Raw genomic sequence first — 27805 nt, forward strand, 5'->3', positions numbered from 1 at the left:
GCAGGGCGGCTCGGGGCAGGGAGGCAGCCCGGCCATGGAGCTCTACCTGGCCGTGCCGCTGCTCTTCACCCTCCTGGCCCTCGTCCTGGCCTCCGTCTTTGTGAGGCTGCGAGGGACGGGAGGAGAAGGAGAAGGAGGAGGAGGAGGAGGAGAAGGAAGAAGAGGGGAGAGGCTCCGGGAAGCGGAGGAGCCGGGCTCTGAGGGGCCGGAGGCTGAGGGCGGCCGGGTGCCTGTGGAGGAGGTCGGGGCGGGCGGTGAGGGGAAGGAGGCGGCCTCCGAGCGGCGGGGGGACGAGGAGAAGAAGGAGGAGAAGGAGGAGAAAGAAGGGAAAGGAGAGAAAGGAGGCAAGGAGGAGGCTGCAGCAGCAGCAGCACAGCGGGGCCCCGAGGCTGAGCAGAGCCCCGCGGAGACCGAGAGCATCCCCAGGCAGCCTCCAGCCAACGAGCCCCGGGAGGCCGGGCAGCAGCAGCAGGAGGAGGAGGAGGAGAAGGAGAAGAAGGACACCAAGGTAAGGCTGACACCGGGCTGGGGGCTGAGGAGGGCACGGAGGAGGCTTTGAGGGGGTTGAGGTTGCTGGGGTGAGGCTGGGGGGAGCGCTGCGGGCTGGGCTCCGCTGCCAGCATCCTCCCCACCGTAAAAAATAAGGGTGGGGAGGGGGATTTAGGGCTGGGGGAGCCTCTCCTCTCCCCACATCCAGCCCCAGGGGGTTGTCTCCTTCCCCCGGGAGCTCATCCAGGTGCTGGGGGTGTGGGGTGATGGTGCTCCCTCTCCTCGCCCTCTTTCTGTGGGTTGCCCCCATCTGGTCCCTTGCAGCTCAGGGATGCCTTTGGTGCCCTGCTGCTGTCCTTGCCCCCTAGGGAGGGTCCTGCCTCCCCCCTGCCTCCCTCCCACCCCCAGCAGGATGCTGCCCCCAAGCTCTGACCCCTGCTTGAACTAAGGGGGAGGCGGCGGGGGCTGCCTGCTAAATCCTCCTCCAGCCCTGGATCTTGTTTAAAAATAAAAGGGCGACCCGGCGGCCGTGGAAAAAGCGCCTGGCTTTGCTCCCGCCCGGCTCTGCCCTGTGCCAGGGGCTCGGTGACCAGCCCGGGGGTCTGAGCTCGCTGCTCCTCGGCCCCAAAAAGGGGGAAGTGAGCCATGGGGTGGCTGCCGGCCCCGGGAGGGATGCTGCCCGCAACCTGCTCGCGCTGCGTGTTTCGGCTGGGGAGCGCAGGCCCTGGGCGCTGGCGCCTGCTGGCTATTATTAGCAGCCTTTGTAATACTCAGCGACCGTGCCCAGGCTGCTGGGCAGCACGCAGGTGGACCGACAACCCTCAGACAGACAGACAGCCCTCGCCACTGACTCACTGGATGGCCTCGGGGAAGTCCCAGCGGGCTGAGCTCTGTCCTGGGGTCTGAGGGCTGTGCCCATCCTCTGGCACCCCAACCCCTCCTCGCCTCCCGTTTCCTTCCCCGAGCCCCTGCGCCCTTCTCGGCCGTGGGCACGGCTCTCGAGCAGCTTTATCTGCCCCCCGGCAGGGTGATTTAGGGGTGCCTTTGAGCTGCTTTGTCGGGTTGGGAGCCCTGTGCCTGCCTCGAGCTGGCCGGATCCCAGCCAGGTTTGTTGGCAGCACCCAGCTGGAGCTGCTGCGGGGCCAGGGAAAGAGCAGGGCTCCCTGGTGGGATGTGTCCAGAGCTCCCAGCACGCAGCTCCTCACCCTTCCCGTTAGCTTGAGTCCTCTCAGGAATGTTTTTCCTGCCTTCTGGCTGTTCTTCAGCCCCAATTTCCTCGACCAGGCACCGCTGCAATCCTTCAGAAATGTGCTCAGGCAAAGGCGGCACCGTGGGGTCTGCTCGGGGCGCACGGGGAGGCTCCTGACCCCACAAGTGCCCTGGTGAGCCTGGCACTGGGTGGCCACAGTCTCGAGGGCACTTTGCCATGCCGCAGGTTGTGCCAGCCCCTCTTACCGCAACGCAAAAACGGGCACAGGACCCGAGGAGGGTCCTGGCCAATTTGTTTTTTGCCTGCCAAATGATTCCTTTGGCTGTAGGAGCCAGGCGGGACGAGGTGCCGTGGCCCCCGAGCTGCTTTTTTTTGGGGAAGGAGCAGGACCAGGGGGCGGCTGCGATCTGGGCGGTGATGGAGAGCAGCAGGAAGGGGGAGGGATGCGTCCCGCTGCTGAGTAAGTGTTTGGGAGCGCTGCCCTGTGCGTGATCGTGGGGCTGCCAGCACGGCCCGGTGCAGGCTGCCAGCTTGGTGGGGGCTGGCGGTGCTGGGCAGCCGGCAGGGAGCAGGGAATGGGGGAAGGCATTCACCTCCCGCAGGCACCGCACCCGAGGGAGCGGGGAGTATCGATCCCATGGGCAGAGCAGGGCAGACCCTCCCCGGCGCTGCAGCCCCCCTGTTTTTGTGGGATGTTCCCTGTAAATGCCCTCCAAGCTGCCTTGATGCTGCTTTTCCGTAAAGCCCCGTGGATGGGACTGGCCTCGGGCAGGGAGCTGGCTGGGAGCAGCGTGAGCTTCGCAGGCTGCTGCCGCTGGGATCCAGCCTGGCTGTGGCTGTGCTGGGGGCTGCGGCCCCGATGTGACTCAGCAGAGGCTCCCAGACAGCTTCGGGGCTGCTCAATTGACTCCATACAGCAGAGGGCTGCACTCTGAGATCTCTCTTCCTTTTTCCTTTTATTTTTTTTTTCCTGTCCGCTCAGCGGGTCGGGGCTCCCCGCAGCCATTAAGCGCTCCGCCAAGTGCTGACGGATGAACCTGCTCGGGGTTTGCAGCGCTGGCACGTCTCATGGCCGGCTGCAGCCCTGCACCCTGCTGCCTCCTCTCCCTTTGGGGGCAGCTGCCGAGCTCTGCGGCCCTCCTGCTCCCTCCCCACGGCCCCGTGCCCTGTCCCAGGGGCTCCATCTCCTGGGGCAGGTCCGACAGAGAATGGATCAGAGGGAGAGGAGCCCAGAGTCCTCGTGTCCATCCGCTGCTGGCCGTGGTTCCCCTCTTCCCTGCTGGCTTTCATCACTGAAGGAGAAGTTAATTAGTGTGTCACTGGCTGTTCCCAGCCCCAGCTCGTTAAGCGACAAGGCGCTGCTGCTGCTGGAGTGCTCCCTAACGAAAGGCTGCTGAATCTGCAAAAAATGGCCCCAAATCTCCAATTCTCCACTGAGAAATTCTCCAATTTCTGCCCTGCCCAGAGGCTGCTGCTCCCCAAGGGTGGGCAGGAGGGGGGCGCTTTGCTACCACGGGGCTGAGCACCCCCCCTGTGTCCCTGCTGTCACCTGGGGGGCTTCCACCTGCCCCTAATGCCAAGCCCGAGCAGCCCCGAGCACACCCCTCTGCTGGAAGGGAGTGTGTCTAATTAGCCTGCCTTTAATTAGCCCCTGGGCCAGGCTGTCCCTGCAGCGAGGTGGGGAGGGATGGGGCGATGTGCAAGCCCTGCTAGGGGGATGTGGATCCAGGAGGACTCTCCCGAACCCACAAAACTTGGATGTGCCCTGACTTTAGCCTGGCTCCATCTGTGCTGCTAATGAACATGCCACAGATTGGGAAGGAGGCAGGAAGGGAGGCAGGAGGTGGCGGCCCTCCGGGGAGCCCACGTGTGCTGTGCCCGTCCCTCCAGCCAAGCCTGGGTACGGCCGAGGAGCTGCACGGGAGCACCAGAGGAGCTCCAGGACCCGTCCTCGCCTGCAGCAGCGGTGCTGGGGGTGGCTTTGTGGGGTCAGGCCTGTAGGGTGCTGCCTCTCTCCATATGGGGACACGGCCCCGGGGCAGGAGAGCGTCCCCACAGCGTGGCTCAGCTGCTTGGGCTGCCAGGAGGACGGGGAGCCGCGGGGTCGGGCTGAAAGGGAGCTGCCGACACAGCAGCTGCTCCGCTTTGCTAAACCCTGCCCCACGTCTTTCTTTCTTTCTTTCTTTTTTCTTTTTTTTTTTTTTTTTAAGGCTTCCTCCTTTCCCTTTTCCTCCTGGCTTCTCTCCTTCTGGCCCCGCTCTGCTCTCTTTGTATTCTTTCTCTTGCAGAGTCTTGCATCAGGCTTGGATCAGAAAGCGCAGCCATAAATGGCAAGGCGCAGGGCCCGCAGCTCGTTCCAAGACCGCTCTCTCCCTGCTCGTTGCAGCCCTGGGACCTTCCCTTTGCCCGCAGTGGGGCTCTGCCTGTCCCCATCCTGCCCATAGGCACCGGGGCTGTCCCTTTGACCGGGATAGGGGAGAGGGACCCCAGCCCGACAGCCTCCTCGTGTCCCTAATGAGAAGTGAAACCCATTTGGGGATGGAGGGAGCGGGGAGGAAACGTCTCCGGTCAGCCAGAAATGAGCTGAAAAGACCAAATGGAGTTGTGGTGGGGATCCCAGCCTCTTCCCGTGGCACCGAGCTGCCCCCTGAGCCTCTCCTGGAACTGCTCCCAGTTTAGGGTCGGGCTGGGAGAGGGCCCCTCTGGTGGCAGAGCCACATGTGGGTTTTTCTGGGGGGACAGCACCAACCTGGCACACCCGAGCTGCCTTCCCTGGGGGAGCGGGGCTGTGCCCAGTGCCACCGTGCCCCAAAAATCCCCGCAGGTCCTGTCCTCACCCCTGCTTTTCCCTGACGCCTCCGCTCTGGAGTCAGGCTCGCGTGCAGGCGTCTGCGTGCGGGCTGTGGAAACTAAAAGGGCAAAAGCACATTTCTGAGAGCTAACGAACGCCTCAGCTCTAAAGCCAAGGCCTGCAAGGAGCCAAGACAGCTGGATTGCCGCGTTGTTGGTTAAGGTAAACCGCTTGCTGGCTCTTAACCCTGCTCGTGGGCGAGGGCTGTGGCCATGCGGGCTGCGTTCCTCACGGCTGCCCCCGCGATCCCCTCCCCTGAGCTCGCTCCTGGCTGCCCCTGCTCCACCTGGTTCCCCCTCTCCACGGCCAGGGTGGGCTTCCCAAAGCTGCTCTGCGGGGCGTTTTTGGGAGCGGAGCAGGCAGGAGCTGTGCCAGGGGCCGAATCTGGCCGCCTGCAGCGGGGAGCAGCCGGGGGCCACGGGCACGTTCCCAATTCCCAGCCCCGGGGCCAGGCAGCTGCTGCCCCGCACGTCCCCTCACCGAAGGCAATGCCACCTTTGTCTGCTGCAGCAGCTGGCCCGGACAGCCCGTGTCAATCCTCCTCCTGGATGTGAGCAGCCCCCCTACAGCTTGCGGCGCTTTTTGTCACCCTCTTTTTCTGCGGGGAGGCTTTTTTTGTTCGGTGTATGTTTGCTGATGTGAAACTAGGAACACGCAGGCTGGTGGTCGGAGCGCTCGGGTCTCCAAATCTCCAGCAGCTCCTGCTGCTCTCCGGCCCTGGTTTGCATTTCTTTGCTCCCTGCATCGTCCTGGGCTGTGCTTCGTGTAGAAAAGCCTGCTGGAAATGCGGGACCTGCTCCCTGGGGTGCAGTGATGCTCTTTCTCTCTGCCCCGGCTGTCTGGGCTGCGGGCATGGCGTGGGTTTTGTCCCTGGCTGCTGTTTTGCAAGGCTGCCCGGGGGCTGCTCCCATCCCCGGGCTGGTATTCGGCTGCAAGGCCACGGGGACGCGGCGTTCCTGCTCCCTGCCCACGCACAGCCGCCTCCACGGGCACCACAGGGCTGGGAGGGGAGGGCTGGGAGGGGAGGCTTCTGCCTCCAAGCTGCAGAATGCAGAAACCCCAGCCTGGGGGGCGAGAATATTTAGGGGGAGGAAGCTTCCCTGCGATGGAGAAGGTTGGGAGCGGAGCTGCTCCTCTCCTATCACCCCCTGCTGCAGCAGCCTGCTGGGCTTTAGCATCCCCAAATCCCCGTGTGAACACGACGTGGTCCCAGGGTGGCAGGGCCCAGGGGGTGAAGCCTGCCCCCTGCGCTCCCCTGGGGCTTCGGGGATCCTCTCCCAGCTGGATTTTTGTGCTGGGGGTGCAGAACTGCTCCTCGGATGTGCGCCCAGGGCTGGGAGCGTTGCACGGCTTGGCCCCATGTGCGCCCCTTGGCAGCTGGCTGTGAGCAGACAGACAGACAGACAGACGGATATCAGAGCCAGAGGTGCAGCACAGGGGGAAGGGAGGTGCTGGCATCTGCCCCTGAGCAGAAAAACGTTCGCTCTCTCCAGCAAACTGTCGGCTGCCACGGGCAGGGGTTCCCGGCACGGCCGGGGCACGCTGCTGTCGCCTGCCAGCTTGGCAGCCCCGGCTGCTCCCGCTCTGCTCCCATCAAGTGGTGCCTCCAGAGGGTCAGGGCTGAAATATTTTCCGTCCCTGGAGGTCTGGGACTCCTCTTCTCCCTCGTTCTCAGCAGGGACAAAACTCTGTAAACCTATCGAGGTTGTTCCCCCAGATCCTGCGGGGTTCGGTGGCATTTCGGGGGAGAAAGGCTGCTCCCTGTGCTGGAAAACAAAGCACCCACGTTTCCTAATTGCTTCCACTGATAAATGCTGAGAAATTCTCCCTTTCCGATGCCTGGGCAGGGAACAGGCTAAAAAAAAACCCCTCCTGGGTGGCTCCTGGTGGGTGAGATCTGCAGGAGGGGTGGATGTGGCCAAAATGCTTCCTCGGGTTTAGCTGGGAGCATCCCCGGGGCCAGGGCCGAGCATCCCCTCCCCGAGGCTGCTCCTTTGGGTGCTGCCGGCCCCGGGGGTGTCGCAGCAAAGTGCCCATGTTAGGAAGCGTGGCCCGAAATAGCGGTGGCTGCTGGGGGCGGGGGGCTCGGCCAAGTGTCCTGCTGGGGAGCCCGAGAGCCGGGTGGCGAGGAGTGGCCGTGAATAATGCACATTCCTCCCCGATGACAAAGCAGCCCGGTTCTCCGCTGCATGCCACCACGGGGCGGTTTCTACAAAGCCGTGCACTGCGAACCCTGCGTGGGGTCCGTCCAGGTTTCCCTGGGGTCTCCGTCACCCCTGATTTTCCCCCTATCCCCCCCCCAAGGCTCCCCCACGCTCCCTTTCCCCATCCCACGTTCTTTGTCCTCGGCACGTGAGCCCTGCTGCTGTGAGCTGGGATCACGGTGGGTGCTGAGGGTGCTGTGGGTGCCTGGGTTTCGCCCGGGGGCTGTTTGCAGCCTTATCTCCGGGGCTGGCGAGGTTTCCTCCCTCCCTGCTTCCCATCTGCGTGGCTTCGTTCTGCGCGTACCACAAGCGCGAGGAATCTGGGCTTGATAAAGTTTGTCGCAGCTGGTGGGAGGCAATCCTAAAAACTTTCAGACTTGCTTTGTGTTATAAAAAAAAGAAAAAAACAACACACAAAACAGCCGAGCTGTTTAATTCCTGTGCTCCAAAGCCCAGCCCGGCCGGTGCAGCAGGAGCAGGGAGGTGCGTCCTGGGGTCCCAGCACGAATCCCCCGGAGCACGTGTACGGGGTGGCAGGGCAGGATGCTCCTTGTGCCTCTCCGTGCCCTGGACCCAGCCCAAAACCTGCCTCCTGCCCTCCTAGGGCTATTTTTGGTGCTCGAGGGCCCGAGGGAGGAAATGACTTTGATGGCAGCCCTGTGGGCATGGGGACCAGAGCAGCCTCCACGATGCGTGTGCGTGCTCGCAGCCGCTGCTGCGGGATGCTGGCCCCGGTGGGTGCGTGGCTGTGCCTGGGGGCTCCTCGCTGTCCCCCACTTTACGGGGAGGTGCTGGAGATTTGCAGCCCAAAACCCCAACAAGAAGGAAGCAGGTTAATGAGCATTTCTCGTTAGTGGGCATCCTTTTGGCTTCTTCCCGAAACGAGGCAGGGAAGGGGTGCCCAGCTGTGGGTTCTCGTGGCCAAGCTGAGCACGGGTTCTTTAGGGCAGTGCCTTCCCCTCACGGCTGATCTGTCTTTTATCCCCTCCAGGAGGAAGATCCGGACTCAGAAAGTGAGAAGTTGGTGGTGAGAGAGCCGGAGGATGAGGATGGTGAGTGCTGAGGAAGCCAGCGTGCAGGGGGAGGCTCTGGGAGGCTGAACCCCCAAGAGCTTGGGGCTGGTCTCCTTCCTCCAGACAACACAGAAGGGACCGACAGCCCAAAATGAAGGGAAATGTAAGGCAAGCAGGTACCAGGGTCCCCCCAACAACCCAAGGGCTCCCGTAGCTTGTATTTATATTTATGTCCTTATTTATAAATAGCTGGGAGCAGGCAAGAGCCAGGATTAGTGCCCAGAGCCAGGGTGGGCGAGGGGCAGACTCGCTTGGCTGCTCAGCCCCAGCTTTGCACCCTGACAGCCCCTTTTAGCTTCCCCTGGCACAGCACGATGGAGCTGCCCCAAAAGCTCCTCGCTCCCCTCCAGGAAGATCTCCAGGAGCTTTAGTCAGAGCTGCGTTTAACTGCTTAGGCAGTTAGTTGATTGGAAAACGATTAATTGGCTCGTTGGGAGGACAACTGCTGGGCTAAGAAAATGAAACAGATGGGGACAAGCAAAGTGGGTCCGGGGGGACTCTGCCCTGCCCAGGGGTGCTGGGACGTCCCCCAAGCCCTGGTCTTTCAGAAGGGCGCAGGATGTTCCCCCTTCCCTGCCCCACTTTCCACCTGCCCTTTTTAAGGCTGCGATCCTGGCTCAGGAGGATTACACCTAATGCCCCGGGGAATCCAATTTGAAGCCCGGTGCCGTGCCCAGGGTGGGAGAAGCGCCTCCCCGGCAGGCAGGGCAGCCAGGGGACGCCGACTGCACCCGCTTGGGCGTCCAGCTGCTGGCGAGGGTGTCAGCAGGACCCGGTTTGAGGCACAAGGGCCTCATCCTGCCCTAAGGATGCTCGGTGACGTTGCTCCGCCAGGGTTTGCCTCTTTGGGCTCAGGGCTGTTTGGGGGCCGTGCCGCTGTGCGTCACCCCCAGGCGGCTGGGGCTCAGGTGGAGATCTTCATCTCGGGCTCGTGCCTTGCTCAGCATCCCCCAAAACCCAGGATGTCTCTGCGGGAACAGGCAGACCACCAGAGCATCCCGTCCCCGCTCCGTGCCATCCCACCCTTAGGGAGGGAGCAGCTGCAGAGCTCGGGGGTGCCCCCACCCCGCTCACACCCCTACAAGCCCAGGGTCTGTCGCAATGCGAGCGCAGGGAGATGAAAGACAAATATTTTCTTTAAGAGGATCTCCGCGAGGCTCCCGGTAAGTAGGTCACCTCGAGTTCCCCTAGTGTTTTCACCATCCCCGCGGAAGCCCTGCCTGCCGTTTTGGGTTCGTTTCCTGAAGTTTGTTTTCAGTCTGCAGAGAAAGTTCAGAAAACATCCAGCGGTTTCCAAAGCTGTGTGCTGGCTCTTTTTTTTTTTTTCATTTTTAACCACAATACGTGGGCAGTGAGATAGGTAACCTCCTCTCCTCCCTGTTTGCTTCTTTTCTGGCAGGGCGGCAATGAAACTGCCCTTTTTCGGACAGGCCAAATCCCCAAATACAATTTTTTTTTTTTTTTTTGGCAGAGAACTGCGTGAGGGAAATGCTTTTAATTGTCCTTGAAATCAGGCAGGCTAGACAAAGGTAGTAAAATAGCTCCTGCTCTGCATCGGGGCAAGGAACAGGATGTTACACCCTGGGGTTTGTTTGCTTTTTTTGTCGTCCCCCCCAAGATCTCCCAGGGCAGGGCCAGCCCAATTTTCTTCCCGTGCACTTTTATGGCCACCCCCAGGGGCTGAGGAGCTGCGTTACCATTTCCAGCTGGCCAGGCTCGTTGGGCTGCTGGTTTGGAGGGGGGTTTTCTACCTAGGGAAGTGGGATACGGCCAGGCTGAACGTGTGGGGCTGTAGGATCGGAGCACGGAGGGTTGGGTTGGCCAGGCTGCTCCCTGGCAGCGGTTTAGGATTAGAGAAATCGTAGAATCGGGGAATCTCCCAAGTTGGAAGGGACCCACAAGGATCAGCGAGTCCAACGCCTGGCACCACACAGGGCAACCCAAAAATGCTGCGGACCAGCAGGCGGCCAGATCACCGGGACTTCATGGGAAAGCTCTGTAGGGTCAGAGACAGAGGCAGGATGAGGCTCTGGCTTTCCTGTTGCCTGGGCATCCCAAGGTTTCCAAGAGCTCCGGCAGCCGCTGCAGACATGTGGGAGCCTGTGCTTGGAGGAATCACCAAATCGAGCCCCAAAGAAAATCCTTACGGGCTGGATGGCCCAGAAAATAAAGGAAAGGTTCTGATGCTGAATCCTGGGAGCGAGGAAGGGAGGGGGAGAGGCTGTGGGGTGGTGGTCACTGGGGCAGGGGAGACTTTGAGGCTGGAAGGGGCTCCCTGGGGCCAGAGGCTACACGGGTGGGGTTTTCTCTCCTGCCCAGGAGTCAGAGCGGTTTGACCACTTTTGGGGTCTTGTTGGTCCCCCGGAGGTATCACGCGGGGTAGTTGGTTTGTGGATAACGTGCGGCTTTCCAAGGAGAGCGAGATAACATCTGCCGGCTCCTCAGAAGTGGCCCCAGGGCTCGGCGGGTCTGTGGCAGGAGCAGATGTTTTGTGTGGACGTGGAAAGAGCAACGCTGGATGGATCGAGGGGAGGCAGCCCTGGGGAGATAAAGGCTCACAGATAAGAGCCCGCAGCTAACCAGGAAAGGCAGCTGCCCCGAGCAGCCGCTCCTCCCGGGCTGCCCTTTGGATTCGCCCTCTGCTCCTGCTGTTTTCTCCTGCGCGGGGGAAGATAAAGCAGGGAGAGGTTCTTAAAAGCAAACAGCGCTCCCACCAAATCCGATTGGGGAAGGATCGGCTTTGGCTCAGAGGCCGTGAGCTCCGGTGCTAATTAGCCCAGAGGAGGAGACCCCCGTGGCCTCGTCAGGTCTGCTGCTGTGACGGAGGGGGCTCAGCGCCAGCCGTGTTGGTGCTGTGGGGGTCTCACAGGCTCTGCTGTTTGCACCCCGGGGTGCACAGCCTGGCACCTCCTCTCCTCGCCAGCTTTGCCACGAGGGCTGCAAGCTCAGGGGAGCCGCTGGGTGATGTGACCTGCACCAGCTCTGCTCGGGGCACCGTCCCCTGAAAGGTCCCCTGGATGAGGAGGGGGAGAGAAGAGGAATGCAGGTCTGGAGAGGAGAAGCAGTAAATGCTGCCAGCTAATCAGGGCAGGATTAGCATGCCTGGATAAGCCGGGATGGGTCTGCGAGGCTCTTGAGGGCAGGCAGAGCGCAGCACGCGCTTCCCGTGCTGTGGGATTTGTGTGTCTGCTCCCAAAGCAGGCGGCTTGCTCAGGCTGGCGAAATCCCATCTCTCTGCTGCGATTCCTGACACTGCCCGGGTTTTCTGGAGGCTCTGGAGCTGACGGCAGGAGTCTCCTGTGGTGGGGCAACCTGGGGTGTTTGTGGCAGCAGGGGTCAGCAGCTGGAGGGAACAAGCCCCCGGGTGTCGATGGTCACTCTCGGGTGCTTTCTGCCTCACGCCATCTCCTTTCTCTTCCTTCTCGCCCTCTCCAGCTGCAGACGAGGCGTTCTCTTTCAAATACAGTCCTGGAAAGCTGAGGGGCAACCAGTACAAGTCGATGATGACCAAAGAAGAACTCGAGGAAGAACAAAGGTACGTCGAGCTTCCTTGCTCTCCTCGCCCGACCCGGTCGGCACCCCCTTGAAGCCAGCGGGGTGTGTGCAGCCCTCCACGGGTCCAGGCCTCTCCCAGCCAGGAAAACCTGGGAACAAAGTCGTGCCGATCGGGGAGACGAGACACTGTGGCCCTTCAGACATGTATCTGGGGCTGGTTGAGCTCAGACCAAATATCCCAGCTTGTCCAAGTCGGTGTAGCTCCCCCGGCCCCGTTAGCACCTCGCTGATTCCCGTCTGCTGCGGGGCTGCTTGCCAGCTTCTTCCCCTCCCTTTGCCCCAGGCTGGCCTCCAAGCTGAGGACGTGGGCATAGTTTAGAAATACCAGAGCGAAGTGAGTGTCTGGGGAGCTTTAGAGCTCACTGGGATGGGGCTGAGACTGGGATTGGCGTGTAGCAGGCCTGCTGGGGATTTATCCATCCCACGGTCCTGGCTGAAGTTTCCTCCTGAGCTCGAGCCCTGTCCTGTGACCACAACCCAGCTTTCTAGCTGATCGTTTCCCACTTCCCAGCCTGTACAAAGAAAGTCACCCCCAGCCTCGCACCCGGAGCTGCAAAATGCTCTCTGGACCCAGCCTGGGCTGAGGTCTGAGGTCCCTTTGTCTGGCAGTGTGCGGGGGGAGCCCTACAGCCCTCAGGCACCCCCAGACCGTGATGACCTGGAGCCTTCAAATCCCACAGCCGGGGGCTTTGCCCTACAAGCAGCCTTTGCAGAAGGCTTTGAGATGTTGTTCCCTCCCTCACCATCCCGGGGGAAGGGCTGTGGGGCCCGGTGCCCGGTGGTGTCACCTCCTGGGATGATTTGGGGGGATTTGTCAGCCCTGCAGCGCTGTGGTTTGGTGCCACTGAGCCCCATGTGGAGAAGGCAAGGACGGAGGGATCGCACCTCGCCCTGCATTGCTGGTGGTGTCAGGAGAAATGTTTGCTCTTCCTTTTGCTCTCTTTATCACACGTGGAGCACCCAAATGTCCGACACTAAGCAGGGCGGTGAGCGTGTTGTGTTTTCCCTCGGGAAGGGTGATGGTGGAAGGACCAAATGAATGTGAATAAGCCCCTGGGGGTGTGATGGGAATTGCTTTTCAGGATCCTGTTAGGCACCGATACAAACATCTGCCCCTGAAGGCGAATTCAAACCCTGTGCACAGCGGCTCCCTCCAACCAGCTGAGCAATCACTGCTCGGGGTGTCAAGGAAGGGAGTCCCGCAGGGCCTCGGGTGGTTCCCCCATGGCACAAACCCTCCTGCTGCCATCCGTGGCACTGGGGATGTCGGCTGGGGACAGCAGTGGGGCTGGGATTTTGTGCTCTGGATCAAAGGACGGGCTCCAGGGGGTGGCAGACCCTTCCCAGGCACAGGGGACCTGCCAGGCATTGCTGCTCACGTCCGTCCATAGCGGTCCCAGGGCAGGGCCGTGCACCTGGGACTGACAGACACTGCCTGGGCATTGGGGTCTTATAGGATCTCACAGCATCTTTCCACCCTGAGGGCCCTTGGCAGCGTTTTCCTACCGCTCCTTTATTTTCTCGTCTCTCTTCTGTATTTCTGTTGTTCGTTTCTTTCAGGCAGCTTTGTGATTTTTTATTTTATTTTTTTTTTCTTCCCTGTCTCGCTATGTCGCTGGCTTATATTCTTCCCCCCTCAAAAAAAAAAAATCTTCACTATGGCATCAAGCAGCTTCTCATTTCAGGCCTCGCGGGTGGTGCAAGGGGACAGGGCTGCTGCCAGGTAAGGTCCCTGCTCAGCCCGGTCCTGCACCTTCCTCCCTTGGCAGCCCTGTCCCCCCCTCCCCGTCCCCGCGCCCCCCACGCTGTCCCGCACGCCGCCCGTGCCGCCGACCCGCTGTGACCCAGGTTTGCCACCTTTATGTTGCAGGATTGAGCTGACCTCTGATCTCACATCCCTGTAGCACGTACCTTAGGTCCTCGGCCACACACATTCTTGCAAACCCTTTTGGTAAGGACGCGCCGGCTCTCAGAGGTAGCGGTACCACCGGTAACGGCTGCTAACGTGTTGGTTTTGCTTTGGGGGTTCTATTTTTTTTTTTGGGGGGGAGGGTTTGTTTCTGACTGCAGTTGACTGCCTGTCCCCCCTCCCTCCCTCCCCACCTCTCTCCCCTTCCCTCCCCATAACAGATTAATGAGCCCGCTCCCCTCTGCCTCCATCTCGCCTTCCACGAGCCCTGAAGGGACCAGGATCGAGGCTTTAGGTTTGGGTGCTCGCCTCATCAGACATCCCACAACCGCTTCTGTTGCCTGATTTGGGAATTTAGGGCTGCTGGGCGAGCTTGTAATTAGTCCTAGGGCACGGAGCTGGAGCTGGGGTGCTGCTAGGCCCCCCGTTTCCCCAGGGACCAGCAGGGACCCGTGTGAATCAGCTTGTAAGCAACAGCCCCAAAATGCAGGTGGGTCCCCCAGGCCCCCTTAAAGCTGTTGGCATTTTGCTTGTCATAGCCCACGAGTCTTAATTTGGGACGTCCGATTTTGGAGATGCTGTTGAATTCCTTCCTTTTCCAGGCAGGAGAGAGCAGGCCAGCAGGAGAAGGGGTTGTTTAACCGCAAACCCACTGCTGCTCCAAGCCACATCCCTCCAGAAGCTGCAGTTATCTCGCCGACTGCTCGCGGGAGCCTTGTGGCTTCGGCCTGGTGCTAAATCTGTCCTCAAAGGGGAAGGAGTGTGACCTCTACGGAGCGATGCGACTTCCTGCTCCTGGGCCCTTCAGCCTTAAAAACCAGAGGGGCTCCTCGCTGGGGGAGGACGGTAACTGCTGCTGGCAAACACATCTGCTTGGGTGCTGGCCCTGCTCGGCCACACCTGGTGGGTTAGCGGGGCTTTTCGAGCAGAGGCACGTAGCGTTTGTTCCCCTGGGGGAGAAAAACAGTCTGGGCAGGAAGGGGAAGAGTGCAGGGGAAGGATGCAGCCTTTTGGTCGGGGCAGCGCAGCGTGGTTCCCAAATCTTTCTGCGCTGCACCTGAGGATTTTGGCCATCGGTTGCCGGCCGGAGCTGCCGTGGGGCAAAGAAGGGGTGCAGGATGGGATGTGGGGCTCGAGCTGTGCAGCCTGTGCCCATCTGCCGGCCTGGCTGGGCACCCTGTGCACGTGCAGGAGGGAGAGGAAGGGCTCCCCGATGTGCTGCAGGGCCTGGCTCCCGTGGATGGGCTGCAGTGGTCTCTGCCAGCTGCTTTTCAGCCCTCCCCTGAGCTAGAAAGACGTTAGTGGGGTTGTTTTTGCAGTTAGGAGCATGATCAGGGCTGTGCTGAGCAGCGACAGCTGCGATGAGGCTTTGCTTTTAGTAGAAAACAATCAGGGGAACGGCTCCCTTGGGTTTTTGTTTTCGGTTCTCTCTGCAAGGCAGAGCAGGACCTGGCAAAGTCCTGGCTGGCCTCGGTGATGCCAAGAGGTCGAGCTGCCTGCGCTCTGTCCCTGCTGCTCTTCCTTTGGTGTGCAGGCTGGGAAAAAAAAAGAGATGGGATCCCATCACAGAAAGGTCTCTCCTTTATCCTCTCTCGTATCTCAGGTTTAGGGAGAGGTGGGGTGGAAAGCCAGAGGCTGTCCCCTGGCCCTCCTGGGCACGGAGGTGAAGCTCTGGGTCCTGCAGTGACATTTCCCAATCAGTCAGCTGCCCTGGGCAGCACGAAGCCACTGAGATGCTTCTCACTGCAGCACCAGGCAGAGGCTGTGCGTGCGCTCCCTGCCTGCTCGGATGAAGTGTTTGTGGTTTCGTGTAACTCTAAGCAGTGCTGGGAGATGAGTGGAAAGTCAGAAAGAGGACAGGAAAGCCCCTGACCCCACAGGGTCCAGCTGCGAGCAGGAGGGCATCTGCAGAGCTGGACAAAACACTGTCCCAGCAGCCCACGATGCTCTGGATCCCCTCGAGCAGGGTCCAAGTGAATGGCACCAAACTGCTCAGGCTGCGCTCGTGGACGGGGCAGCTGAACCCCCAAGCACACTCCAGCCTCTCTCAGACTTAAGGAGAAGGCAGGAGGAGCTGCCTGGTTTCCTTTGCTAGGTTCCCAGCGTCGGCTCGCCCTCCTCGGAGCAAGTTCTCGTCCTGGCCAGCCGTGGGTGGGCCGAGGAGACGCTGCTGGAATCCAGGCTAGACTTAAGCCTAGGGCTCAACTGCAAATTGGGATTCAGGCAAGGGGAGCTGGGTGGCTGTAAATCTCACCCTTGGTGCTCTTCTTGGTGGTCATTTAGCAACGGAAACCTGGCTCCTCCCCAGCTGGGTGCAGAGTGCTTCTCGGTGATGAGGCACTGAACAAAGCCAGGCTCGGAGCCTGCAGCAAGGCAGGGGGGGCCCGGCCAGAGCCTGGCTCCAGGGAAAGGCAGAGAGGAGAGGAGAGACCAGGGGGGCAGCTGTGGCTTTGGGCAGACCCGTGCCAAAGTTCAGCTGTGAAGCAGACAATGCTTGCAGCGATGGGGAGCACAGAAGGGCAGGAAGCAGCTGCAGGGCTTTAGCTGATGGACCTTGACCTATTTCAAACACCTCCGCTCCCAGCCCTCCAGAAAGAAGGGGGTGGGCTGATCTGGGGGAGGTTTTATTTCAGGAGAACTCCATCGGCATCTGTCCCTGTCCACCCCCTGCCTTCCATCACATTGCCCTGGCTCGCTCGCTTGCTCCCCTCTCTACAGCATGGGCTCTGGGCCTCTTTCTCCTTCCTTCTCCTCTGCCAACCCTCGCCCCCAGCCCAGCTTTGCTGTCCTGTCCCGTCCAGCATGGTGCTTCTTTTGTATGAGGGTCGCCGGTAAGTTTGGGCTTGCTTTGGGGTTTTTATTATTTGTTTGCTCTTCATCTCCTGCAGCACGATAGTCGTCCTGGGCTGAGGGAGGAGGAGGAGGAGTGGGCTACAAAGAAAGGGCTACAAAGACCAGGGCTGTGAGACTGCTCAGGGCAGGCTGGCCACCGCTTCACCGCGGCCACCAGCCTCAGGGATGGCACTGACTATAGGCAAGGCTTCCTCCAGCCCCAAAACACCATCGCCTGCCTCCTGGAGGAAAGGGACACGTGTGCTTTGGGGTGCCCAGCGAGCTCCCCTGGTTCCATGCTCCCCCGCAGGTGCCAGGGGTGCTGGTGCAAGGAGCGATCTCCTGGTGGCCCAGCAGTTCTCTGCCTCCAGCAGCTCCCTAGGGAATGTGTCCTCCAGCCTACGGGATGGCAGAGGAGTTGAGCTCTGGCCCTATTTATAGAGCCTCGGCTTGAGTCACGAGTCCCCGGCGGCTTTAACCACGGAGCAGCTCAGGGCGCCTCCCTCGGAAATGCAGGGGAAGGGGAGGCCTGGAGGCCCCTTCCCTGTCCCCTCCTCTCCCATCCCAGAGGGGAAACTTTTCCAAGCTCCCCCGCAGCCTTTGCAGGGTGTGAGCCTCCAACCCTGCCGTGGGACGAGCTTTCAGACCAGACAGCAGCTCTGCTTTGAGCTCCCAGGGCTTTCCTTGCGGCTCAGGCCCCGAACTGTCCCAGCTTATGGCTGCTTCCCCGCACCTCCCTCGCCCGGCGCTCCCAACTTGTCTTCATTTGCTTCTGCTTAGTCCCGCGCGGCATGGGCAGCTCGCCGATCTGTCTGCTAACCCTCTGCGGGCCTGGGACAGCCTCCTGTGCCACATCGAGGGCTGTGGGGCAGCTGGGCACAGCACCAGGCTGGATGTGAGCTGCCAGACCAAGCCGGAGCAGCGGCGCCGAGGGATGGAGGGGAGTGCAGGCTGCCCCATCCGTAGCTCTCCTCGCTGCTGCGGCTCAGGAGCGATGTGAAGGGATGGGCAGGCAACTGAAGGAGGTGATCATGGCCTCTGAGCCACCTTCCTGGCTGTGGCTGGGAAGCGTAGGAGGCTTCTGCCTTGAAACAGCGGTGAGCGAGGGCAGCCTGGCCAGCGGCACAGTCCCCAACCCCACAAACTCCTCGCCAGTCCCCGTCCTCGAGGTGCTGGTAGCTGTGCTCCCTGATCCCGCAGGCTCTGGCAGCCTCGGCTGCTTCCCTGGTGTTCCTGAGGAGCAGCAGGTACTTCCCGAGGTCCTGTGTACCTCGGGAAGGGAGGAATTTCAGATTTGTGTTGATAAAATCTCCCTTTGGTACCTTTCGCTCTCACTCTTCTCTTTTCTAAGCACTGTCTGTCTCCTTGTTCTGCTGTACCGGCCTCTCTCCGTATTTTACCTGTTGGCTGAAGCAACAGGCCCACAATTTTGGGACCACCGGGAACGCTTAGATTTAGTATGGCCTTCTCATATTCTTCCTGCAGTGCTGTGACCCTGGACGAGATCGGGGTATGGTCGCTACCAGAAATGAGGTGGTAGCTGTCCCAGGGGTAGAGACGTGGGACATGCTGGTGATGGGACCAGCCAGTAGCAAGATGGGGGGGAAATGCAGCAGTGCCTGGGGCCTTTCCTCACTGCTCTCGACCCTCCAAGGTCAGCCATAGCTTTGGGGTGAGAAGAGCCCAAAGCCACCTTGCTAGCCGCCCTCCCTGCCAGCATTGCAGACCAGAGGACTGGTGTTCCTCAGAAGCCGAGCACTGGCTTCCCCGCCAGGGAAAGGAGCTGGGAATGCTCCATGCTTCTGAAAACCAGCTTTCTGAGGGAAACTCTTCCTGAAAAGGGTGCAAGCAATTCCCAGAGGTGTTCAGAGCGAGATGTTCTGGGATCTTCTCCTTGGAGTGCAAGGGCCGCTCTGGAAAGCTCTGGTCTGTGGATGGGCTCCAGGATTTCCTGACCTCCTGCTGTGGAGTTTGCATGCACAAAGGATAAAAGCACGTGGGGATGCCGCCAGCCTGCCCTGTTTGTCAGTGCTGTCTGCTCTCTGAGGCAAGAAGTCCGTGCCCTTGTGCCAGTGCCACTGCTGAGCCAGAGTGAGGGGAATGTTTCTGAGCCCATGGGAGTGACACTCAATTTCCATCTGTGCTGGAGATGCTGATGGCAGACTGCAGAGGAACTGGGCAAAAAGAAAGGAGGGCTCCAGGGCTCTGAACTCCCCTCCAGAACATCCTCCCCGTGTCCCCAGCAGCAGAGGCCAGTCACCTCCTGCTTCCTGCACTGGTGGTCAGCCTCAGGCTCCAGTGCTCCCACTGCCAGCTCAGGTGTGGCACCTGGGGGTCTCGGTGTGCTGCCTCTGGCTGCTCTGCTGAGAAGGATGTTGTATGAGTCCCTGCTACCTCGTTCCTCCTATGGAGATGTTGCCCCAAGCCCCTCATAGCTCAGAAGTGATGTCTTCAAGACCTTCAGCTCCCGGACCTTCCTTACAACCAGGGGCCTTCCCTTGTCTGAGCTTCTTCTTCTCCGGGTGTTCCTCGCACGTGGCCACGTCCAGCTGACAAAAAGTACAATTTTATATTAAATTCAAATAGGGACGTCTAGCAAAAGCAGAACCTCACCTGGCTTGCCTGACGTGCTGCTGGGGGAAAGCACGCTGGCCTGGCTGATTTCACCATCCGAGGCAAATGGAGAGGAGGGAAGAGCCCGGGATAAGCAGAGGCTCACGGCTCAGCCTCTACCCCAAGATAATTAAGTCTCTTAGACTCCGGGGCAGCAATGCCAGAGCTTCTCAGCCTGGGGGTTACGTGGCTTTGATGTCCCTGGTGACAGACTGCCTCGTGCTCTTTAATCCCCCTCCCAGCTCGCTCCAGGAGCAGCCAGGGATATCCCTGTTGTGCAGTGGGGAACTCATGGCTTTGACAGACGTCCTCATAAAGATCTCAGCCCAGCTGTCTGCCTGGCCCCGTCCTGGAGGTGAGTATCCCTGCGGAGGGGATGCAGCCGATCCCCGGCCCATCTCCCTGACACCCTCCATCCCTCCCCGCTCCAACAGCGGCACGCTGGAGGGGACCTCTCCCTTCTGGCCCCGGTGGCCACGAGCTTATGCCCTCATGCGTGAAATCTGATTACGCTCGCGTGGCTTGAGCGGGATGATCTGGTCCTCAGCGCTGCGGATCCCACAGAGCGATTATCCACTCCGGAGAATTTCCTTTCTTTGGCCTAATGGGCCAGGCACTGAGCCTCCCCAGCGCTGCCTGAGTCACCCTGCACCCCCGTGAGGCTTCAGCCTGCACCTCCCAGCCAGGATCCGGGTCGACGACTGCATTTGCAAGGCAGCTGGAAAGCGGAACCTTTTGCAGAAGAATAAGGAAGAAATGAGGCTGCAACTCGCCCTCCTGCCCTAGCTGCCAGGAGCTGGTGACTTCTGGATGAGACTCAGGCGTTAGGGACCGCGAATCCTGCTGAATTCAGGGGAATTAGGCTGGGGTGCATCCGCGCGTTTGTAAGTGCAAGGTAATGGGCGTTGTGGCTTCCACAGCACAGGTCTCCGTGGCTGTGGGGAGCTCCCCAGCCTCCTGCTGGGTGTTTCTGGTTTTGGATGGCGGGCCATGAGAGATGCCGGGGCACTCAGGGCAGAGCATCTGCAGCGTTCAAGCTGGGAACAAAGGACCACATTCTTTTAGCCCTGCTCTGCTAACAACATGCTGCAAGACCCTGGGGAGTGCCTGAATGTCCCATCCATGAGACATGTCTCATAAACTCACTCTCCTTCTCTGAGATAATGGGAAAAAGTCCCATTAAAAGGAAGCCCAATGGCTTGTAGGGTCTGTTTTTGGGGGTTTTTGCTTCATTTCCACAATCAGACACATCAGTAGGAAGATCAAGAAAGGTCGACCTACTCAGGCACACTGCTCTGTGAGACCAGGACTCGATCCTGGCTCACCTGGTTGCAGGTGGGAGGAGGAATCAGAGCTGGTGAGGTGTGCCAGCAGCCCAAGGGCGCTCTGCACAGGATGGCGAGGCAGTAATCCCTGGAGCTAACGGAGGTTTCCCATTAGCTGGGCTTCTCCAGCTCTCACAGTAGCTCAGAAAGGTTGTCGTTTAGATTTGGTGCCAGACGTGAGGATTGACACTTCTTTGGTTGGGTTTCAGCTATCCTGCTGCAGTTGATGAAGCGATGTGCCTCCTTAGGGGCTGAGGTTTGCAAACAGGGGCTTGCTGCCCCCAGAAGGGGGAAGCTGACTTGCCTCCCCCCAGACACACTGAGTTCTCCCCCTGCTCGTTTATGTGAATAATAATGAACCAACCTGAGGGGTGAAAGGACTGAAATGATTTCTCTTCTCTCCCTGTTTCTCTTTGCAGAACTGAAGACTATATGAAGTTGTCCCTAGCCTCCTCCTAAAGGCATCCCTTGGCATCTTTAAAGGCTTGAGAGAAATACCAAAACCAACCAAACACACCCATAAGAGAAATCCATAAGCCCTCAAAACTTGGCATCCCCTCTTGGTCTGAAGTTGAGTCCTTCAAAAACTCCTGTGGTATCAAGTTTGAGGAGATCCTGTTGTGTGGCTCCAGGGACCGGGGCTGGGCCCAAGAAGTGACTTGAGTTGTGTTTGGGGGGCTGGGATGTCCTAGGAGATGAACCTTTTTTCCCTCTCCCTCAAACAGAACCCAAATCGGATACCAAATCTGCAGCAAGTCCATTAGTTGTGTTCATCACCGTGTGTTAGCCCTGCCATGAAATCTGTGTTGTTCCTTTAGAGGGGTGGGTGAACCGTAGCTCTTCTCCCAGACCAGCCTGGCCCTCGTCCCAGACCACAAAGCTGTTTCTCCCCAGAGCCAAACTCCTCTTTATTGCTGGGGGGTGGGAGCTGTCTAGGATTTCAGACGTACAGCGTTGCTCTATTTGAAGGATAAAGCAGGTCAAAGTGAGGGAGGGAAGCTGGTAGCTGGACCGCCCCAAATCTTGCTTCTGTAGTGCTTTTAGCAGAGAGCTGCTCTTGCGGGTAGAGGGAAGACTCGAGAGGTGCTGAGGACTGATAGTTTAGCGGTTCTGTTTGTGGTGGAGGTTTAGGAGCCCACACTTCGGCTGCTGTTGGTACTCTGGATTCACGCTTCCCTACTCTGGTCCCCAGGGGGAGCAATCTGAGGAGGTAGCTATGGTGTCACGGGGTCCCTGTGGCTCAGGATGAGACCTGGGGGGGTCCTGGAAGAGACAGCCTCCCTGCCCCTCTGCCCACTTGCTGTTCCATTGCCCTCTTCTCTTGCTAGCCCCGTGGCTTGTCCGTGGGAGCCAGAACTCAGCACCCCCCCCAGCTCTGTCACGTACAGGAGATGTGTTTGGCTGGGGGCATTTACCTGCTTCAGGCACAGCAGGTTTCAAACCAAACCCTGCTGGTTTGCGAGACAAGAAGAGGGTCCCAGCTCTCTAGCAATGCTGTGGGAACACCAGGCTGGCTGGGGATGCATCTTTCAGAGCTTCTCCCTCACTGCAAGACAAGAGCCTCTTGGCTAAAGCTGCAAACATATCAGAACCCCAACAGGCTGCTTTCCTTTTTTTTTTTTTTTCCTTTTTAATTCCTATGCAGACAATACTTGAAACCTTGTACACAGTTGTCCTTTCCAGCGCCTGGGGTTGGCAAACTCTTAATAAAAGGGCTCATTTAAGGAACAGCAGGAGACTTCAGCTTCGGAAGAGGCTGGGCTGCCCCTTCCCAGCCAACAACTGCAAGCGTGCTCGGTGGGTTGCGTATGAGCTTAGGCACACCCAGACCCTCTGCTTCGACATCCCTCTAGTACGGCCGCTGTCCCCCTCCGGTGCTGGCCGGCTGACTGTGTCCCAAGCACCCAACTATGCAAAGAATGCCTTATATACATTGTGTTTCTGTTACATGGCAATATGTACATCGAGCAAAGTCTATAGTCGAGCCCAGGTTTTTTGCTAGTGGCGGCGAGTCAAACCATTTCTTCAACTCAAATGGCTGTCTGGGTATTTTTTACTTTTGTTTGTTTTGTTTGTTTGTTTTGTATCTGATGGTGGCTCTTATACCAAGGACTGTAATTCTAGTGGCTTGAATCTGTAAAAATTGCCTTTGTTTGGTCCAATAAACCTTTGAATAGTTTATTTGGTTTGTGCTTGTTCTCCCTGCCTCCAGCAGCTTGTAACTTCTCCCTCAAGAGATTTGTGTTGAAAATCTGGGTTTTAGGTTAGAGGTACATACTGCTTTCTCGTGCCTTTTACCCCAGAAGTGATTCCACTGACTTGAACAGGAATAGTCAGGCCAGTGGTGAAAGCCAGGGATTTTCTGCTGTTTCTGCTGGAGCAGCAGTGTTGCAGAAGGATCCTGGTTTTGTCTGGCTGTGGAGCAATTAGCAAAAGTCTCAAAGGCAGAGCTCTGCCCAGGATTTCAGCTGCTGTGAACACAGATGCCCAGCAGTTCCTGAAACATAAATCTCCTTTAATATGCCTCTGGCTAACTGTCCCAAAACTTCAGCTAACTATAAAAGTTTGGGACTGAAATGTCTAGAGGAGCCTAAGGGAGTTAAGAATGCAAATTCAATTCCCTATCAAGAAGTTGGCTGCTTTGAAAAGCCTTAATTATTCTGTCAGCAATAAGTAAAATCCTGATTTACCTCTTGAATCCAAGTAGCTTTGAGGACAGCACTTATGGAGAGAATGATTTTACTCACAAATGGGGTAGGTTTGATCTGAAGTCGTCAAGAAAATACAACCCAGAACACTACAAAGTTGTTTTACAAGGTCGCCTTTGATAGGAGAAGCTCCTTTATGAAATCATGTTCATGTTTTTGATGCCTTTCTCTTCTTTCCCAGGCTCTTTTCTCTCTATCTTTGTTTTGTTCTCCCTTTGTTTTAGATTATGTAGCACACAGCAGTACCAGCTCTTTTTTAATTTCTGTTTTCACATGCACAGCCGTGGTATTTAAAGTCAAGGGGATAGCAAAATGCACTGGTGTGTTTAAAAAAACAAGTGGGTATTGTCTGTGATCTTGATTTTAGAGGTGTGGAGACAAAGAAACGGGGCTTTGGGGAGCTGAAGGTTTCAGCAGTGTTGATGCCTGTGAAATAATAAGCGAGGGCGGCAGACCTGTGTGGAGCATTCCCAGCTGGCATGCATTTCCGACATGTGAGGCAAAGATGTGTATTGAATTTCTCCACATCAGAATGGAAATGTGCCCTCTAGTGCTCAGCGGTGATCTAAAATAAAATATTGATCGCTAACGACTGTGCTTCCCTTCATCTGGTCTGGAAAGCGCACTCGGATGTATTTCGTGTGAGTGCAAAAATATACAGAACAGGCAGACAAATCCAGGTGCTTGAGAGCCTGTGGGCAGAGCTTTCTTGACCGGAAGACCCCACGTCATTATCAGGCTATGTTTGGCCTGGGGACAATTGCATTTTAATTGTAATACTATGTAATTGGCAAACGAGCTTCCTCTTGCCAGGATCCGCTTTCTTCCAGCCCTGCCTGCAGCAGTGGTGCTGGGAAGACAGCCAGCTGCTCCTGCTGGGGCTGAGCCTCGGAGAGGGGAAAACGCAGAGCCCCACTCATCAGGAGCTCAGCACGCGAAGGCTTCTCTGCCCTTTCCCAGTGGTCTTCTTCCATTGATCTTGTTCCTGGCATGATTGCTTCTGATGTGTTGATGCAGCGCTCTCTTCTTTCTAGCAAAGGTTGTGTCCTAGTTTTTCCTGTCAATACATATTTGTACTGCTCCTGTTACGGCAACAGCTTGCCTACATAGGACTTGCAGGGAGACTACCCCAGGTTGACTAATGACATGAATTTAAGTGGATTAATTACGGCGTATTAAAGCCTTATGCAGAAAACTGGCTGTGGCGGGGACAAAGGACTCTTGACAGGACGACTATGTGGAAGTAAAAGCCAGAGGCTGTATTTCCAGCCCAGGGGAGGACTGATGATGGTGAAGATGTAGGAGGAGCTGGGATTGCAACAAATCTGTGCTCTGAGTTGCCATGGCTGAATTGTGACCCCACAGTCCTTCAGGGACAAAATGAGCCTTGAAGTAACAGAAATTTCTTCTCCCTTGGTACAACCTAAAGCACCACAACCTCCTGAATTGTTTTAATCTCACACAGCAGAGTCAGGTATGAGGTGTGCTAGGCAGCGCTGCAATCTGATCTCGATCCTACAGGAGTCTGGTAGTGAGAACGTACCAGCCCAGATCAGAGCCACGGTGCACATTCATTTGGACCTAAAAAGTGATTTTGTAAACAGTTGCATTAATTCATGATGTACTTGAGAACATGATATTCCTGTACAGCCCACCCTTTTGTATTTCTGGGCAATGATCAGTAGATGAATGAACAATATACATTCTTTTATAAAGATTCCTCAAATAAAGCACTGTCTGGCAAATACCAATCTTTGCGCTGCAGGACATATAACAATGGTTAACTTCTTCAGGTTAGGCAAAAGTCAGGATATAATTTTTTATGGGGAACAGGAAGTTAATCATCAGCTGTGGGACTTCCTAGGGTTGTAAATCTGAGCTAGATGGTCTGTTGGTCAGACTCTGCCCACAGAGGCATCACCTTTTTGCTGTACTGACTACAGAGGCCATCTCATTTTTGACAGTGGCAGATCAACCCTTGAATCTAAGCAGATTTTATCTATGATCTTATCTTCCAGTGGCTGATTACAGTCATGTCCACCCTGGAAGGCAGTCTAGTCTCTAGTTTTAAGGTAGGGTATACATTTTCAATTTTATGGTTATTCCTGAATTACTCTGTATCTGCATACATATTCTCATTACAGAATGAAAGGACTCTGTGCTGATGAAGCTTAATGTGGTTTTGTTACAGGGTCTGCTAGATCAGGACATAGTGGCCTTACAAAATTCCACATGTGGAGTTAACCTGGAACTTTGAGCATAGATAAACCCTAAGAAACTCCGAAGCTGCTGCTAAAGCAGTCAGTTTCCTCTCCACATATAAAGAACCACAGAGAGATCTGCAAGATAATTGGATAGCTGGGAGGGTGGAGGAAGGAGAACCAGAAGCTATCCCTTTCTCATCTCACACGGGCAGGTTTCCTGCTGTCAGCAGGGCTTGTAAAATGACCCACGTTTGGTTTCATGTTTCGTTTGACCATGGTGTGCTTGCTTGAAGTGCGTGCTGGGGACTGGCTATTCCTACTTCTCCTTTTCTTGTTGACAGGGTTCAGAGAGAGCAGCTGGCTGCCATCTTCAGGCTCATGAAGGAAAAAAGTGACACATTTGGAGAGATGTCTGAAGGAGACATGAAGGAGCAGCTTAGACTGTATGATATATAACCCTGTAGCCAGTGAAGACTATGCCCAGAAGTCATCTTGGCCCTTATGCAGGACACTGGAGATTGTAGTACTATAAACATGTTTCAGTAGTTATTTTGCATTTCCAGGTTGTTTTGCAAATCTGTATAGGTCTATGATATGTATTTTTAAAGACTTGCATTTTTTCACCCTTTTCATCATTTTTTCTTGAACTATCATGGCATTTTCATCTCATATAGAGATTTTACCTCTTTCTGGCTGGGCCATATGTCTCAGTCATTCAAAGCAGTTAAACTTTAAACTTTTCCCTGGTCATGCTTTGTAAGAATGAATTTTCAAACCTAATCATTAATTGGTTTGAGACCTGATAGAAGCCAAAGATGATAATAGAACAGATTTAAAATGGATGAAGAGAATAGAATCATAAAACAATTTGTGTTGGAAGAACAAAAGGAGGTCTGTAGTTCAGCCTCCTGCTCAAAGCAGTATCAGCTATGGGATCAGGCCAGGTTACTCAGGGCTTTATCCTGTTGGGTCTTGAAAATCTCCATGGATGGAGACTGCACAACCTCTCTTGGCAGAGAGGCTTTCAATCCTACAGTTAGAAAGGAAATAGCCAAAGACAAAGCATTTATGCTCTGATTAGATGTGAGCTGCCATTCCCATCTCCTTGAAAGGAATACTTCATCCTCCTTCACACTGGATTTTTGAAACAAATCCAAGACGATTCCGGCTGACCCCGCTGAGCTCATCTTCATGCCTGTGAAAACTGCAGCTAGCTTCAGCCTGGAAGCAGAAACATCTCTTCGCCTCTTGACTCTGGTAAAAACAGTACAGAAAGGTAGCTGGCATTTTTACAAGGACGATTGTGTCAAACTCAGATCCTATTCTCCTAGTGTAAAAATTATGTAGGAAACTATGTGCTTTGAAAACCTCTGTGAACTTATCGTGTTTTGAACAGTCTCGACCGACCTTTGGTGGTTTGGACAGAGTAAATCAGTGAGCATTCCTAACTTAAACTGAATGTCTTCTTATGTACTTCTCTCTCCTATGAAATCCTGTTAAACATTTTATTATCAGGAAGGACTTTCTTGGTTTTAATAACTGCTGACAAAGGGAGGAAAAATTTTCTGACCCAGTTGTATGGAATGATATTTTCATATTAGGTTTTTGTTTTGTGTAATTCTTTTGAATCTGAATCTATTGTCAACCTGTACAATAGGAGAAAGGTAGGAAATTTTATGTGGGACTTCTCCCTCATTCCAACCTTGTTCTTTTCCAAAATTCTCTTTGAAAGAAAGCAACGGAGAAATAAGATTTGGATGACTATTTATTTAGTTAGTCTTTATCTTGGAGACTTTGCAGTTTATTCCCAAAGTATTTTTTTATTTATTGTTTTACATTTGAGCCTTCCCTGAACAAAACCACTTCCTCAAACACCTCGGTTTAACTCCGTGCCAGCAGCAACAGCCTCAAGCACGGAAGAACAGCTGCCATCAATCCCATCGCGCCACACCTCCTGTGGGCGGCGTGACCGAAATGTTGAGATGCTGCTGATGACAGGACAGCAGTAAAAGCCCTCTGCCGTTTACGAGGCCCATATTTAAGACAGAAATGAAGCCAGTTAAGCAGCCTCTGCCTGAGCCATGAGGCAGAGAGATGTCTGCGTGTACAGGCCCGGCACTGCCAGGCTCTGACAAAAGGGAGCCCCTTGGCCATGGCCTTGGGCATCAGAGGGGAGACGGCGCTCGGGAGCGGGAGGGAGAGCTTTGGGCAACCGGGTGGCGCGACCGGAAGGAGCAGGCCCCGGAGCAGGCCCCGTTGCCATGGCAACCGACAACTCCTTCCGGGAGGAACGGCCGCGAAACCGCCGTGCGCGGGCGCGTCCGGAAGTGCGCATGCGCACTCTGTGTGCGCAGCCGGGCGCTGCCAGCGATGGGCGGGGGAGGGACGCGCATGCGCGGGGCCGTCCTCGGCCGCACGACAAAATGGCGGTGGCTGCTGGCGCGGGGCTGTTTATGTGTTTATATGTTTATATGTGTGTCAGAGAGCTGTGCTAAAGTGCTTTGTAGCTGCCTTTTTTATTTTTTTTTTTCTTCAAGTTTTCGTTATTCTCCCTTCTTCTGGGGCTCTTATGTATGTGTGTTCCTCATCTCAGGGTGCCCCAGTGTTACGACCCCTTATTGAGCAAATAAAGAATGTGCTGTGCTGGCAGGGTCTGAGCTGGGGTGGGTCAGGGAATAAGAGCATTCTGTTACATGCCCGCAGTCTTTTTGGATGTGTTTATTGTCTTTCATACAGGCAAGTCTTCGAGCAGGGAGTAGAGATCCAGTGCATTCTGTTTTTTTTCTGTAAGTTATAATGATTTAGCTATGGAGCTTTAGGTGGTAGAGTTGA

At 56.6% G+C, this 27805-nt stretch overlaps 1 protein-coding gene across 4 annotated transcripts; it reads left to right on the forward strand.

Annotated features, from left to right (window-relative positions):
• On the forward strand, nt 1-26742 carry MXRA7 (matrix remodeling associated 7). 4 transcript variants are annotated; one of them, XM_082775011.1, is made up of 5 exons: nt 1-508; nt 7746-7806; nt 11263-11362; nt 13253-13333; nt 25315-25344. In XM_082775011.1, the coding sequence occupies exons 1-4, from the start codon at nt 35-37 to the stop codon at nt 13284-13286; spliced, it is 669 nt and encodes a 222-aa protein (XP_082631137.1). In that variant the 5' UTR covers nt 1-34; the 3' UTR covers nt 13287-13333; nt 25315-25344. The 4 variants fall into 4 exon arrangements, with proteins under 4 accessions (XP_082631137.1, XP_082631136.1, XP_082631134.1 ...); XM_082775010.1 differs by lacking the exon at nt 25315-25344 and adding an exon at nt 20481-22240; XM_082775008.1 differs by lacking the exon at nt 13253-13333 and having other exon boundaries at nt 25315-26742.
• Nucleotides 26743-27805: the final 1063 nt, after the last annotated feature.

The sequence above is a fragment of the Aythya marila genome, assembly GCF_965140915.1.
Source record: "Aythya marila genome assembly, chromosome: 18".
NCBI classification, from domain to species: Eukaryota; Metazoa; Chordata; class Aves; order Anseriformes; family Anatidae; genus Aythya; species Aythya marila.

What these genes read in the sequence shown, in the direction of transcription:
- MXRA7 (XM_082775008.1), top strand. Translation starts at nt 35, where the DNA reads ATGGAGCTCTACCTGGCCGTGCCGCTGCTCTTCACCCTCCTGGCCCTC. An exon ending in AGGAGAAGAAGGACACCAAG is followed by an intron (nt 509 to 7,745) that starts GTAAGGCTGACA and finishes TATCCCCTCCAG; the next exon opens with GAGGAAGATCCGGACTCAGA. An exon ending in AGAGCCGGAGGATGAGGATG is followed by an intron (nt 7,807 to 11,262) that starts GTGAGTGCTGAG and finishes CGCCCTCTCCAG; the next exon opens with CTGCAGACGAGGCGTTCTCT.